The sequence below is a fragment of the Pyxicephalus adspersus genome, chromosome 1 (genome assembly GCF_032062135.1).
Source record: "Pyxicephalus adspersus chromosome 1, UCB_Pads_2.0, whole genome shotgun sequence".
In the NCBI taxonomy this organism is placed as follows: domain Eukaryota; kingdom Metazoa; phylum Chordata; class Amphibia; order Anura; family Pyxicephalidae; genus Pyxicephalus; species Pyxicephalus adspersus.
Genome location: NC_092858.1, coordinates 43,617,093 through 43,630,591, shown reverse-complemented (window position 1 = coordinate 43,630,591; position 13,499 = coordinate 43,617,093). Strand labels below are relative to the sequence as shown.

Below are 13,499 nucleotides of genomic sequence, written 5' to 3'. Positions count from 1 at the left end.
GTGGGGCATGGCCAAGTTAAGTGTCCAGTAAGAATGATGTATGGCAATAGTTCATACAGTGTCAACCATACAAAAAAAGCAAAAATATACAAGACTTCCAACCACAGTGTGTTAAATGTTTGTAGGGACAGCTGTAGTGTGTCCTGGCTAGTGTTGGTGTTCAAATTTGGGTTGTCCTTATATTCGACCCGAATATGGCTGTTCGAATTTGGATAGACCCAGCCTGAAAGAAAAGGAGATTCGACGGCAAAAATTTAAAAGTAAAAAAAAGTGTAAAATAAAAAAAAAAAAAAAAAATTAATGTTAAATTAATTTATTGAGTGTTTGTGTTTATTTAACAATTTTTTTAAGGTTATCCTACAATGACATGATATCTCCTACTCTTTAACACACTTTCCAGCCCAGTAATATTCTGATACATTTGTTCAATTTTTCTTTTATCCACTGCAAGAAAAAATGTAACAAATGTATCATGTTACAGAGTAAGAGATAATTGCAGGGCATCTTCTCAATGATTGCAGCCGAGTCTGCAATCATTGAGAAGAGTGTGCGATCCCTGCAGTGACCTGGGGATTGCACCCTAAGCTAATCAATGATTGCAGCTAAGGCTGCAAAAAAAAAAAAAAATAAATGTCTGTGAGGTAGGAATAGAGTGTTATCACCCTAAAGCAGCCAAAACTGTATCTGTTGTGCAGAAAAAGGTTACTTAAGCCATGTACAGACATCAATTACGGTCGCCGGAAATGATCTTTTGTGACAGATGAATGAACGAGTGCTGTACACACTGTGCTGTTCTGTTCTATAAAGGGGGGTGAGGGGAGGGCAAGTGAGCTGCTTTCCACTGTGATCACCTCCATAGGAGTTCACAGTGGTCATTCCCAATTGGTAGCGAGGGTAGATTGATGAACAATGTGGGGTGACCACTTTACACATTTCATATTTTAACCCAAGACAAGCTCGACCATTTGTCCCAGGCGACAATTATCTAATAAATGTACATAGTTTTATAGTCTCTATCAGAATCCCATTTGACAGGGGGATAATGCAGGATTACAACTATCTGGGTGACAGGGACAGAGTGTTTTCACCCTTTAGAAGCCAAAACTTCATTGTGTTCTGAAAAGGTCACTGACACATTGAAAGCCTGTGTATCCGGGAGACAGGAACAAAGTGTTTTCACCATACAGCTGAAAGTGTCTGAATATTTGTAATAAAAGTCTCAGATTAATCATGATTGAAAGTGACTTTTAAAATTATAATATTTTATAGTTTACAGGAGATTTTCTGGCTATTAAAGCCAAAGAACATATATTTGCTATTATTAAATAGTTTCTGTTGTTACAAATGTACACAATATTTTCATGACATTTTTACACAGGATATTTAGCTTGTATCTATTTCATCTTATGCTATCCTAGCATGCTATTTGTTGCATGAAGTCACTCCTCTCCTTCTTTGCTGCCTCTAAATGAGAGTCCATCTCCCCTCCTCCTGCTCACAGTGGATAATTTCGCTGAGAGAGTCAGGTTTTGCTTTTTTTCTGCTGTCTTTCTGATTAATTCCCATGGTCAATACAAGATTGGCTTTCCCTGGCTGCTGAGACACACAGTGAGTTGTGCTGAGACATCCCCATTCCCTGCACTGCTGTGAGAGCAGAGACATACTCCACTTTAACTCTACAACAAAGCAAGACACCTCTTCCCTGCCAAAATGATTGTCAGCACCCAGCAGAGTCTGGGGACAGAGCTGGTCAGTATTTGTAATGGTTCATTTCATTTTGGGGTAGTAACAGGGCAGATGATCTCCTGTGGAATACCAAGTAGGGATACTATCTGCAAAAACTGGGACAGAGCAGTCAGCATTGTGAGTGGTATTCCCCCATCTATAGATGTGTCAGGTGTTTTTACTACTGCATGAGCTGGGGTATCATATATGGATTAGAATATATATATACAGACAAGCATTTTCTTAATCATAGCTTGTGCATGGTCATCTAAAGAGCAACATGTGTAAAAAAGCATTCGCAAAGTATTTGCAGAACAACCAGCTGCTTCATTGAAGCTGTCCATGCTTCCTTTTACTCTAGTATGGAAGTACTGCATGCAATATTAGAATTGTTGGAGCTTTATCAAGCATCAAAAATGCCTAAAACTAGTATTTACATATAAATAATGTGTATGTAGTTTAAAACTTGCTAGATGTAACCTTGAATATCCAAGTCCTTTTTGCTGATGCCTGTGAATCATTTATTATAGGTTGAGCCAAATGTAGTGTGTAGTCTGTATGTATATATTACTCATTAATGTTTTTTCTATAGCAAGACCTGTGGCTCTTTCCTGCATGTTTAAATTTACTTTGTTTTGTTGTTTGATATATTTGCTAATTGATGGTTCCAATAATCTACAACTCCATCTATACCATAACCATTTCCAATCTCTTAAACTGTACAGATATTAGACAATGGTCATTTGAAATGAAGGATTAAGGACATACGAACATTCTCTATGAATGTTCCCAACCTTCCCAAGCATATTCGTGTTTAAGCATGAATTGTTCACCCACTGTACATATACTAGATAACAACAGATCATCGAGTGAATGAATCTACCAGGATGGTCATCCATTGGAACTGGGAATCCTTATTTGTGTTATTGTTTGTCACAAGTTTCAGGAATAAATATAGAGCAATGAAACTGGCATATGTTGGACATTGTTCATTTTCATATAGTGTGTGTACAAGCCTTTACAGTCTGTGTGCATGCCAGTACCTAATAACTTGTAACTAACTTACATTCACCCATTTTGGGACAGTCATCTTCTGTTTTATGCAACCTCTCCCAGTCAAATATACACAGCAGGAATGTCATATGCAAACATTTATATTTTTCATTGGCAGCAAGGTTGGGTATGGCTGTCTAACTCCATTTGTTTAGCTGTCTTATTATCCACAGTGAGCATTACCTTTTGGACACTGTGAAGTCAGTTTTGTAATAATGTCTCCATACACACAGACTCAGAAAGGAGAGGGTTACTGTACTTTTATTATGTGGCAAAAGAAGAAGAGTGAAGTCATCATTCTCTGCATTTCACCGTCTACATTATTAACCAGAAAAGCGCTGCTTGTGCTGAGTTGTAGACAGATGGCTCCTATACCCCTACTTAATGTACAATGTATATAAATCTGGTTTATTGATAATAATAATAATAATATTCAATGTCCACTAAAGACTGTGTTGATTTACATCTGTCTGAAATGCAATGTGTGAAATACACCATCATAGAAATGTGAAAATCTGTTGATGCGGCACACAACTGTCATTTGATAAGGTTCATGGCATCACTTTCCTTTAGTTAGCCAAATAGCAGGATTGCCAACAATCCAGAAATTTATGATAGTCGATAAAATGCAGAATATTTTAGGTTTTCTGTAGAGGCTGTTAAGTTGATTCTAGATGTGAGATTCAGCCAAATATTTTACTTGCTAATCTGCTGCAGCATTGAATATTTCATTTTTTGATAGTTACTAAGATTGTTTTATATAATTGTTTAGCCACAACAGTGTAATTATACATTTCCTTACCTAGATTCTCCTTTAAGGTTTTAAACTTCCATGGCAGCAAAAAAGAGTAAATAGAACAATGGATTTTTGCATGAATTTTATTTTTCCAGGGTGTCTGATGCCCAATGCCCAGGGCGTCTGATGCATTAGGGGAGCAAAGCAATAAACTGCATTTCTGGTTCTGCTTTGCAGGTAACAAATAGAAACCTTTAACCTGGGGGGCAAACACAATCAAAAGGTAGAGAGGTTGAGACAGATTAATGTGAGTCAAAGAAAGTCTATAACATTTTCGGCATCACCTGTCTTTGCCATTGGATTCCGTATGATTGGATGCTTAGAAGAATTCTTTGGACCCTGTTGTCACAGGTCTGAATGGGAAAAGGATAGCTATATGATGCCCAACATGTGGCACCAATGACAGAATCACCTCTGAATGGTGTCTGAATGGTAAAGTTTTACATATTTTAATATTAGTGGCCTGAGGGACAAATGCACATCTGCTATTTCCTGTCCTCGCTCCTGCGATGGGTCAAAATGCCACATAATTTGGCAACTGACCTGTAATAAACAGCCTAAAGTGCAAAATGTATACATGATTGGATGTCCAGTCATTCACTGCTTTATGCCTTGCAGTGTAAAATATACAGGTTTTTTTATAAGTCATTATACTCATCCTTGGAAGCGCAAAGTTGTTAATGTTATACTCACGAAAAGCTTATACTGTCTGTATTTTCTGCTAAGGATCTTTTTAAAAATTACATTTTGGCAGTTATGAGTGCCAGGTTTGATTTAATTCAGAAATAAATGACAGAATCTAGTCTTTGTTCTTTACAACTCATTAAATTTACAAGAGTATTTCATTTTATCTGGTTTCAAACAATGCAAAATTGCTAGAACTTTTACTTTGTAGGGCTTAAGCTGTTAAGCAAATTAATAAAGCAGCATTGGGCAAAATGTGAAACCAATTAGTGAGCTTCTAATGCCATCCAACAAATGCTACAGTGGTGATAAAATTGGTTTGATTACAACGTAACTGGCTAAGCCTGGGGAATGCATCACAATGCTCTGTTTTGCATTTTAAATATGCAAAAAAAGAGAGGTGCAGCACAAATTCAATACTATTGTTAGTTGGACTTGGAACTACATAAACTGGTTTTTAGCATGAATTCTGAATTATTGATCAGGTGTAAGAAATACAATTTATGATAATTTGAGTGCGGTAGATGCAAAAGCAGCCTTTCTTAACCTTTTTACCCCAGAGGAACCCCTGATAAAATGAAATATTTGAAGGATATAGGGAAGAATGTCCCCATTTTGGTGAAAATCGGGAAAGAATGCACTTTAGTGTGTTAGTCAAAATGTCGCCTTTCCAGGCTAAAAGATCCCTGGTGTCATCCTACTGGCTCTGCCTAATGGTGTTGAACCTGAAGCTATACAGGCACAAAGAGATGGGAGGTCAAACAACCATAGCTCAATGAACACCTAACAAGCACTGGAGGAACCCTGGAGTTCCACTGAATCCTGGTTGAGATTAGCTAAATAGTGGTAAATGGAGGCAGCAGAGATACCTCTGCCAATAATCAGAAAAAAATTAAAGTTGGCTCAAATTGTGAGTGAGAAATTATATGCAATACTGAAGGTAAATTATGTACAATAAACCAGTGTATGGACAGCAGAACATGTTTAAAATAGGATTTATCAGCATATCTTAAGTTCATGACAAATCCAAGGGCAAAAGAAAAATATAAAGCATTCACTTTCTTAAAAAAGTGGTAATTCAGGCTTTGTGCTGGACGTAAGATATGTCCATGCTGTTGTGTGAAGCTGTTCTTCCTGCTGTACCTTTTAGACCGGGTTAAACTTAAAATTTTGTGGAATTTATAAAGCCCAGGGCTCTATCCTGTTGACCTTAAATCAGTAAATTTAACACCCGGGCTTTTAAATATTCACTAAACATATTTTGTCTTATTTCTTTAAAAATCAAACACTTGGCATTTAAAACAATACACATAATATGTACTTAGTGCATATTAGATGTTGGTTTACCTAATTTATTTTACTACTTCACCAAAAGTCTGCTGTGTGTTTCTGTTTAACGCCATTTAGTGCCATGTCTCTTTGCATCATATTATGACATTTGGACCAATAAATGGTTCAATTCAGAGCTCTGGTATATGTGCCCCTGTTTGTGAGAGATTGTGCCTCTGCATGTCAGAGGTCCGTAGGGAAATATTCATATAATTTGTGCTAAAATGCATGTTAACATCACTTTGAAAGGTTAAATTATAGTCAAGAGTAACACATTAAAACATGCATTTAATTAGTACACTGTATTTCAAATGGCAATTATTTCACACCTTTGCAGGTAGGAAACTGAAAAATAAAACAGGAAAACCTCTGGTAAAATGCACAATAAGCACACATGAATATTGACTTGTATTTATTTTCTAAAGTTTTACATCATTAACCCTTCCAGTAGCTCAGACAACTTAAAAGCCAGAGAACAAAGAATTCCTGGTGTGGCGGAGAGAGAAGTTGTGTCACTGGTAAAAGAGGAGGGCAAGCAAAGAGCATTATTATACCTTTCATCTAGCAATTGGAATGCCAAATGCAACATACCTTGTATACCTTTATGCATGGCACATGACATCAGTTTACTGAACTTTTCCCTGTTTTTCATGGATAACTTTCCTCAACTGACTGTATATTTGAAAATGTTTAGCTTAAAGTGTATTTAAACCAAAGAACAAAAAAAGTAATATATTGCGACCCTTAGATGTGGTGGTTGCATTCTTTTTTCTTTTTGTTTTTTTCTTCCTTATTTTTACCTAGTCAAGTAATGATTTCCAGTCCTAGAGTGAAGGTACTTGCATACTCTACTGTATCTATTGAGGATAAGCCTTGTCACTTGATTTTAGCTAAAGAGAGCCAACTGCATTAGCAAGTCAACAAGGCCAATGTCCACAGCAACTGGACAACCATAGCAGTGTTGCTTTCAATAATGTTAGTCTAAAAGAAGTCAATTCTTATTTAAATGGTGTGGCAGAGAGAAAAGCTGAGTAAGGTGTGGACGACAGTGGAAATTCAGAACTAATCAGTAACTCCCACACACTGAGACAGGTTGTCGATATACGGCATGCTCCCCCAAGCAGCCACAGGATTGGACCTCTGGGGGTGATGAGACTGATGCTTTCAATCACTGGCACACTTCCTAGCCAGCTGAGCACATATATATGGGTTAATGTACATCTAGTGGAAGCACTTGGCTCGGCCTTTCGATGCATAATTTCAGCATGAACACTTTAAAAATAAGCCGATATTGCAGTTTTTACGGTTCATGGTCTTCAAGAGTCATTAGGAATTTCCCTTTTATCTGTTAGTAAAAATAAAAAGGCAGTTTTACACAGCTGGTTCTCTATTAGACTCATCTTAATATATGTACAGAAACACTTTATTAGGCTCATCTGTTTAATACACAATGGTAGGATGTATGGTCATTAGAAATAGACATGTGTGCTTTAGATATTGATGATACTTTCTTGGTTATAATGTTTGCCAGAAAAAGTATTCCTTCCACCATTACATCACCATCAGATTTTGCTTAAATCACCTCCACATGGATTTTGTTTTATGATGTTTAGAACACAGTCCAGTGATCAAGTTTTAGTAATCACGTGCCCACTGTAGACCAATTTTCCTGCTTTTGGCTCACTTTGATCATATTTCTTGTTAGGGTTACTCACTTAGCACTGTTTTCAAGAAATGTGAACTATTAAGTTTAGCCTCACCCCAATAATCATTACAAAGCCATGTTCTAAGGCACCAAGTGAGTTTTATACAACTGCATACCAACCTACAAATAAAAATGCTACATATTTTTACAAGGGCCTGTGTGGATAGACCCAAAGCCAGTCAACACAGGCCTTAAAAATATTAGTAACCAATATGCCTGGCTTAGATCAGCTTGCACCCAGCAGTTCCTGGGTTGCGTATTGGGGCTTGACTGGTGGCTGACATTAGATCAACCATAGGCACCCTGTGACTGCTCCATATGCAGCAGATGCTGCTTGCACTGTCTGGCCCCAAATGTGTAGCAGAAGCCATACCACTTTCCAAGTAGCTTCAAAAGGAGTTTATCATTTAAATATTCTTGACTAAATAATATTTTTGACTTACGTTTTCAATAAGAGCAATCTACAGCATTTTACAGTAGGATGGTAGGATTGTAATTTCTAGCAAGCCAACACTATCTTTTCCTATATTTCAGTCTATGTTCTGTATATTGCCTTGTATTGTAAAACTATAACTTATTTGCTTATAGCATAAACCAATATTACATTTGGGTATAAATGTAATTTGCTGTTTACTTTTGTTTTTGTTGCATCCAGCACCACTCTGGCAGTACAATTTTCCTGAGTTATAGTCATGGGTCTCATGGAATCCCTTGCCAGTCTGGTCATCCCTTCTCTACCTTTTGATCGGAAAACATTTCTCTATTAGATCTGTGATTAGCAGGCAGCAAGACTGGGCCACTAGTGTAATGTTGGGTCAAAAACAGGCAATGCAATGCTACAGCTCATACAGCCACATAGTTGCAAAGGTCTCTAGCAAGGCAGAAAGAATAAGTAGAGATTTAACTAGCTGTCTTTTAATAGCACATTGATAAAAATCAATACGCTAACAATGCGTACAGCCTATAAGTTGGCTGCTAATGCTCTTTTAACCTAAAAACTGCCAAAGAGCTGTCAAGCGGTCTCATAATAATGGAAACAAATAGGAGTGGTTGAAGATGCCTTTTTTATTGGCATTTTTCAGACATTTGTAAAGGCTATAGGCCTGATTTACTAAAGCCCTGTAAGACTAGAGAAGATAGACTATCATGGGAGAACCTGTGTGGTCCAACAAACCAGGAATGCATTTCTTAAAAATCATTTGCTATTAGTTGAGCCAGTCGGCAGTCCTGGCCCAGATCCAATATAGGTTTGCTGGATAACCTAGGTTCACCTATGATAGTCTATCTTCTTCAGTCTTGGAGAACTTTAAATTAGGCTCTGTGATGTTGATTTGTGACACTTTATCTAATACCTAATGATTGGTTTTCTTATCAACTACTTACATAAACTTAAGGTGCGTACACACTTCCAATTTTTATCGTTCCAATCGGACGACGAACGATCGATTGGGCAAAAAATCGTTCATAAAAAAGTAACCAACGACGCCGACGAACGAGGAAACTCGTTGGAAACGAACGACCGGACCGGCGGATCGGATTGGACGACGATCGTTGAACATCGTTCGTGTGTACGGTCGTTCGTTGATCGTCCATGTTCAGAGCATGCGTGATGAACGAACGTCCGTTCACTTTCCTGTCGTGCACATAGTTCCTCTATCGCTTAAATGATCGTATCTATTGTGTGTACAATATCTACGAACGATCGTGTCGTTACCTCTATGTGCAGGATCGGTGCTATACGATCGTTCGTATATATCGTGCAGGAACGTTCGTCGTTCGTTTTCCGACGATAATAATTGGAAGTGTGTACGTAGCTTTAATTGTGAACATTTTCAGATATCTGCTAAGCATTTTAGAAGAGCTTTTGTAAGTAGTTGAAGGGCATTTTGGAAGCACTTTTGTAGAAGTAGTACTTGATGTCACAAAGAAATCATGTTGTCTATACAACTGCATTTATGGTATTATATCATACCTTTTGATCTTTATTGTGTTCCTTTTGGGAGTCCTGGACTGACTTTGTGTTCATTGTCAAAATTAAATTTCATTCACAGCAAACCTACTCCTTTCTGTACCAAACCAGTTTTTACAGTTTAGTGATGAATTTGTTTACCTGTTTAGTCTGTCCAAACAAATTTCATTTTCAGGATCATTAGGACATGTTAGGTACCTTTTAGTGTAGCACTTATCCCCCATAGTGGTGGCTGAGTTTTACTTGGTTCTTCCTTGTGATGTGGCATAGGAAAGTAAAGAGGCTTGTACATCTTAGTTTTTAGGGGAAATTTATTGCAGGTAAATTCATAGAAGAGAGGGTTAGGGTAGCAGAGTGTCATATAGTGGCAGAGCACAACCAACAGCAATCAAATAGAGTCAACACTGACGGCTATCCTCTATCATCCTTGCTGAACTCTTAATCCATAACAGTCAGTGGGAGAAGCATTTCTTCTCTAGAGTGGGTCTCCCCATTAAAGTCCAAATTCCAAAGTCAGTACCTACAGGATCATGTCTTACATCTATTGTGGGTCTATTCTTCCCTGGCTTTCTTTCACCGAAGCTGTCTTCTACCACTAGCAACCAGTTCCATCATTTTCAGGATAAATTTTCAGACCCTGGCCTAGCCAGGCCCTAGGTCCCCAGGGTGACCTATGCTGTCTCCCCTAGCTTCTTGTAGTCATCCATGACAAGGACTTCCTGGGTCTCAGTGTCCCACACATTTAACTTATTGCAGAGCCCACCTAAAAAGTCCCAAATGTCACAAAAAGACCAGCAGGTGAGTGCACAAGGGCTACAATTGGTTCCTACCTTTCTAAACTCCCCTGCAACAAAAGGTGGCCAACCATCACTCCCTGGAGAGAACAGATTCTAGAACTGTACAGAATATAGTGACTTTAAACTTACATCCTAAAAAGAGATTTCTTTACTGAAGGTCCTCTTCACATTGCAGCTGGATTTTTTGTGCTTTAACAAAAAATATGTTACAAAACTGATTGCGTATATTTTCTGTAATTTTTAACTAAGGTCCTGATCCCTGCATAGATGGCAACTGTGTATTGACAGCCCAATTTTGTCTGTTCTACTTTTCCTTTTCTGTTCCATATACACTGCAAAAAGTATCAGGAAATCTCTAAAGTAAAGCGATATCCTGTTTCACCAGAACAGGTTTGCCCATTGGAAAGTTTCAGCTCAAATTTTTCTGGCAACCCAAAAATGTTTCTCTACATTTTTTTCTAGTGGGGCCAGTGGTAATTAGGACTAATAGAAAGGGTGAATCTCCCCAGCGGACACACAGAAAACCAGAGAAACCATATAGGTGTTTAAACACCTTCCACCTGATATACTATACTTAAAAAATGTTTGGGCTTTCCATACAATTTAAATGTTCAGCAAAACTACACACTGTTATTTTTGGATGTTATTCATGTTTATCTCTGAGTTCTTCCAGGAGGTCCAGCCAATTTCTACTCTTAGGGTTTCTAGATAGACATATTTTACATTGGATCTGCATTTTTACTATCTGTTTATTTGCAAACACCTGTTCTGTGAAATAATTGATTCAGCAAATTAGCCATTTATGCTTGCACTTTTTCTACAGGCTCTCAAAAGACATAGCTTTTACAAATTGTACAATTTTACTACCTGTACTTTTTGTAACACTTTCCATGTTCCAAGTGAATGCAAATTAGATATGTATAAAATAAAATAAACCATACATTAAAATGTGACTTTCTGTGCCAATTTTATATTAGGACATTGTCTTCCTGAGATGGCACTGAAGAGCAGAATAAAAAATAAAAATAAAAAGCATTATCTAATGGAACATTAATTCTGTCCGCCAGCACCAGTGCACATTAAAGTACTGCAATCCACACATGTAGCTCTCTGGGAACTGCTCCAGTACATTTTATCATGGAAAGTGTGCAGTTTGCAATACATTTCCATTATCATTTCATGAGCCCCTGGAGACGGCAGTATGCAGCATGTGTGCCAGTTTCTAGATATTATTAAAAGACGACTGAGTTTCTTGTGTTTATCTGTAACCTCAAGAGACCCGTTGGTTTGTTCAGGTCGAGGAGCTTTACTCAGATTCGTGAACATTCTAGGACAACACACTGCATGTTCTTTATATTGATGAATTGTAAAGGGCAAATGCGAGACAATGTTAACTAATGTAAAGCAGGAGCCTGGAGTATATTGTCATCACTTATTTCATTAAAGGACCAATGTACCTGAATTTTACCATATTTTCCTGCAATAACTATGAACATTATTTACAAATATACATGCTAAGTGTTGAAGAATTTATAAGAATTTATGGTTACTCGATCTAATTCCCTTTTATGAACATTTACCCATTTTGGTTATTGTAGTAACACCTAACCTGTGTTTGCATTACACAGTAACCTTTACCGGTCATTTCAACTGACCACACCGTTCTACCAAAAGCTCAACCATACTCCTAGCTGCTCCCATTCAGCTGAATGACAGTGGTTGGGAACCAGTTTCTGTTTTAGGTTGCGGTGAATTGTGGTTTAGTCCCTGAAGTCACTTTGGGACTCATTGTTGCTCTTCCTCCTCTAGAGGAAAAACTGCACCCCTACCTCACTCAACCACATGAAAAACTGGTTGTCCAATTGTGACTGACAGCATAGTATATGAAGATGTGTGACTGGGAGCGACTAACAGTTGTGGTTTTCAACTGCAAGTCTGAAAGGGGGCTAAAGTTCTAGAGCCAAACTCCAATGGGTTTCTCTTCCTACCAAGTCCACTACTATCATGACCATGAATTCCAAGTTCAACATGGCTATATCATTTCCTTAAAAAGAATAGGCAGTTTCAAAATCCAGGATTTAAAGAAGGAAAAACATTGGTGTGTTTTCATTGAGCACACATTTGATTTATTGTTGTAATATTTCCTGAAAATAATTTTGGATAAGAGTTTCATATATCACACTCTTGCTGTTTTATGATTGTATTTTTCATACAGATAAAATTACATCATAAATTCACCCTCCAGAGGTTATCTGTAAATCAGACTGTGTGGTCATCATCATCATTGGCTGAGTCATTTTGCTGCATAAAAAGTTTATTGTTTTTAGGCAGGTGAATGTTTGATATTATATTTATGTTTTATTTGGTATTCTTTGTCTGCTATTGTTTGGCTAGAGCCCCTATTTTACAATGGTGTAAAACTTGTTTTACAATTTAAAAATATTGTTTTTTTCACATCTGTTTACAAATTATGTAGCAAGGCTTTCTAATACAGGGATGCAATCAGGCCAGTATTAAGATTCTATGGAGTTGTGGGGGGAAAAAAGATTTTAATTGGATGCAGATGTCCACTGTCATAGTATGATGTAGCTATGGAGTACAGATCATTAGCCTGAAAGAGATAAGTAATGAAATTAGTATTAGGCCCTAAATGTTACAAGTAATAGCATTTAGACTTTTTGGTCTTTTGGGGGAAATGTGTCACACTTACCTGTTCACAGGCATCTCTCTCCTGCGCATGTGGGCAGTTCTGATTCTGGACTCCTATGTTAACCCCTCGTTGTCCAGTCTGTTGGTTCCAAGCCAACTTCCCGGTGCTGTTCCTGTCTACCTGTGGAAATACCTGCTTCTCCTGTGCCTCCTGCTGTTCCAGTGTCTCCTGTGTTCCCTGTGCCCGCAGTGGCCTCTGTGTCAGCATCTGTCTGTCTACTGGATCCCTGGCTATTGACCCCTGGCGTGTCACTTGACCTCTCTTGCTTGCTCCCTGTTTTGACACCGGCTTTCCTTGACTATCCTCCTGCCTTGTGATTTGGTACTGTGCTTGCCCACCTTGGTGTGCCCAAGGACTGCAACCTTGTCGTACCCAGCAGCGCAACATCCTCACCATCAGAGGCTCTGGAGAAAACCAGGTTACTGCTTAGACTCTGTGACTTGGCCCTAGGTCATGGGTCAATCCCAATTGGCCATTCAGTTTCTCTTTGTGAAGAATATGCAGACATAAAGAGAGTCATTGAGTTGTTGCAATATCACCAACACAATTGGGTAATCTATGTTGACCTTAAAATGGTATGATTCCTTCTTGGTCAGCAACACGGATACACCAAGTATCCCTGTTATCTGTGCATGTGGGACAGCAGAGCTCGTGAGAGGCATTGGGTGGAAAGGAATTGGCCTCCAAGATCTGCCCTAAAACCAGGTGATCCAAACATTCTACATGAGCCA

General features: G+C 38.2%; 1 protein-coding gene across 1 annotated transcript in view; it reads left to right on the top strand.

The window, feature by feature from the left end:
- The first annotated feature begins 1,557 nt into the window (after window positions 1-1,557).
- The window catches only part of LOC140322446 (inactive dipeptidyl peptidase 10-like), a 78,893-nt gene continuing 66,951 nt past the window's right edge, over window positions 1,558-13,499 (top strand). The window contains exon 1 of the mRNA XM_072399044.1: window positions 1,558-1,749. Within this exon, the coding sequence (XP_072255145.1) occupies window positions 1,711-1,749 (39 nt within the window). The 5' untranslated portion in view covers window positions 1,558-1,710. The remainder of the gene's footprint in view (window positions 1,750-13,499) is intronic.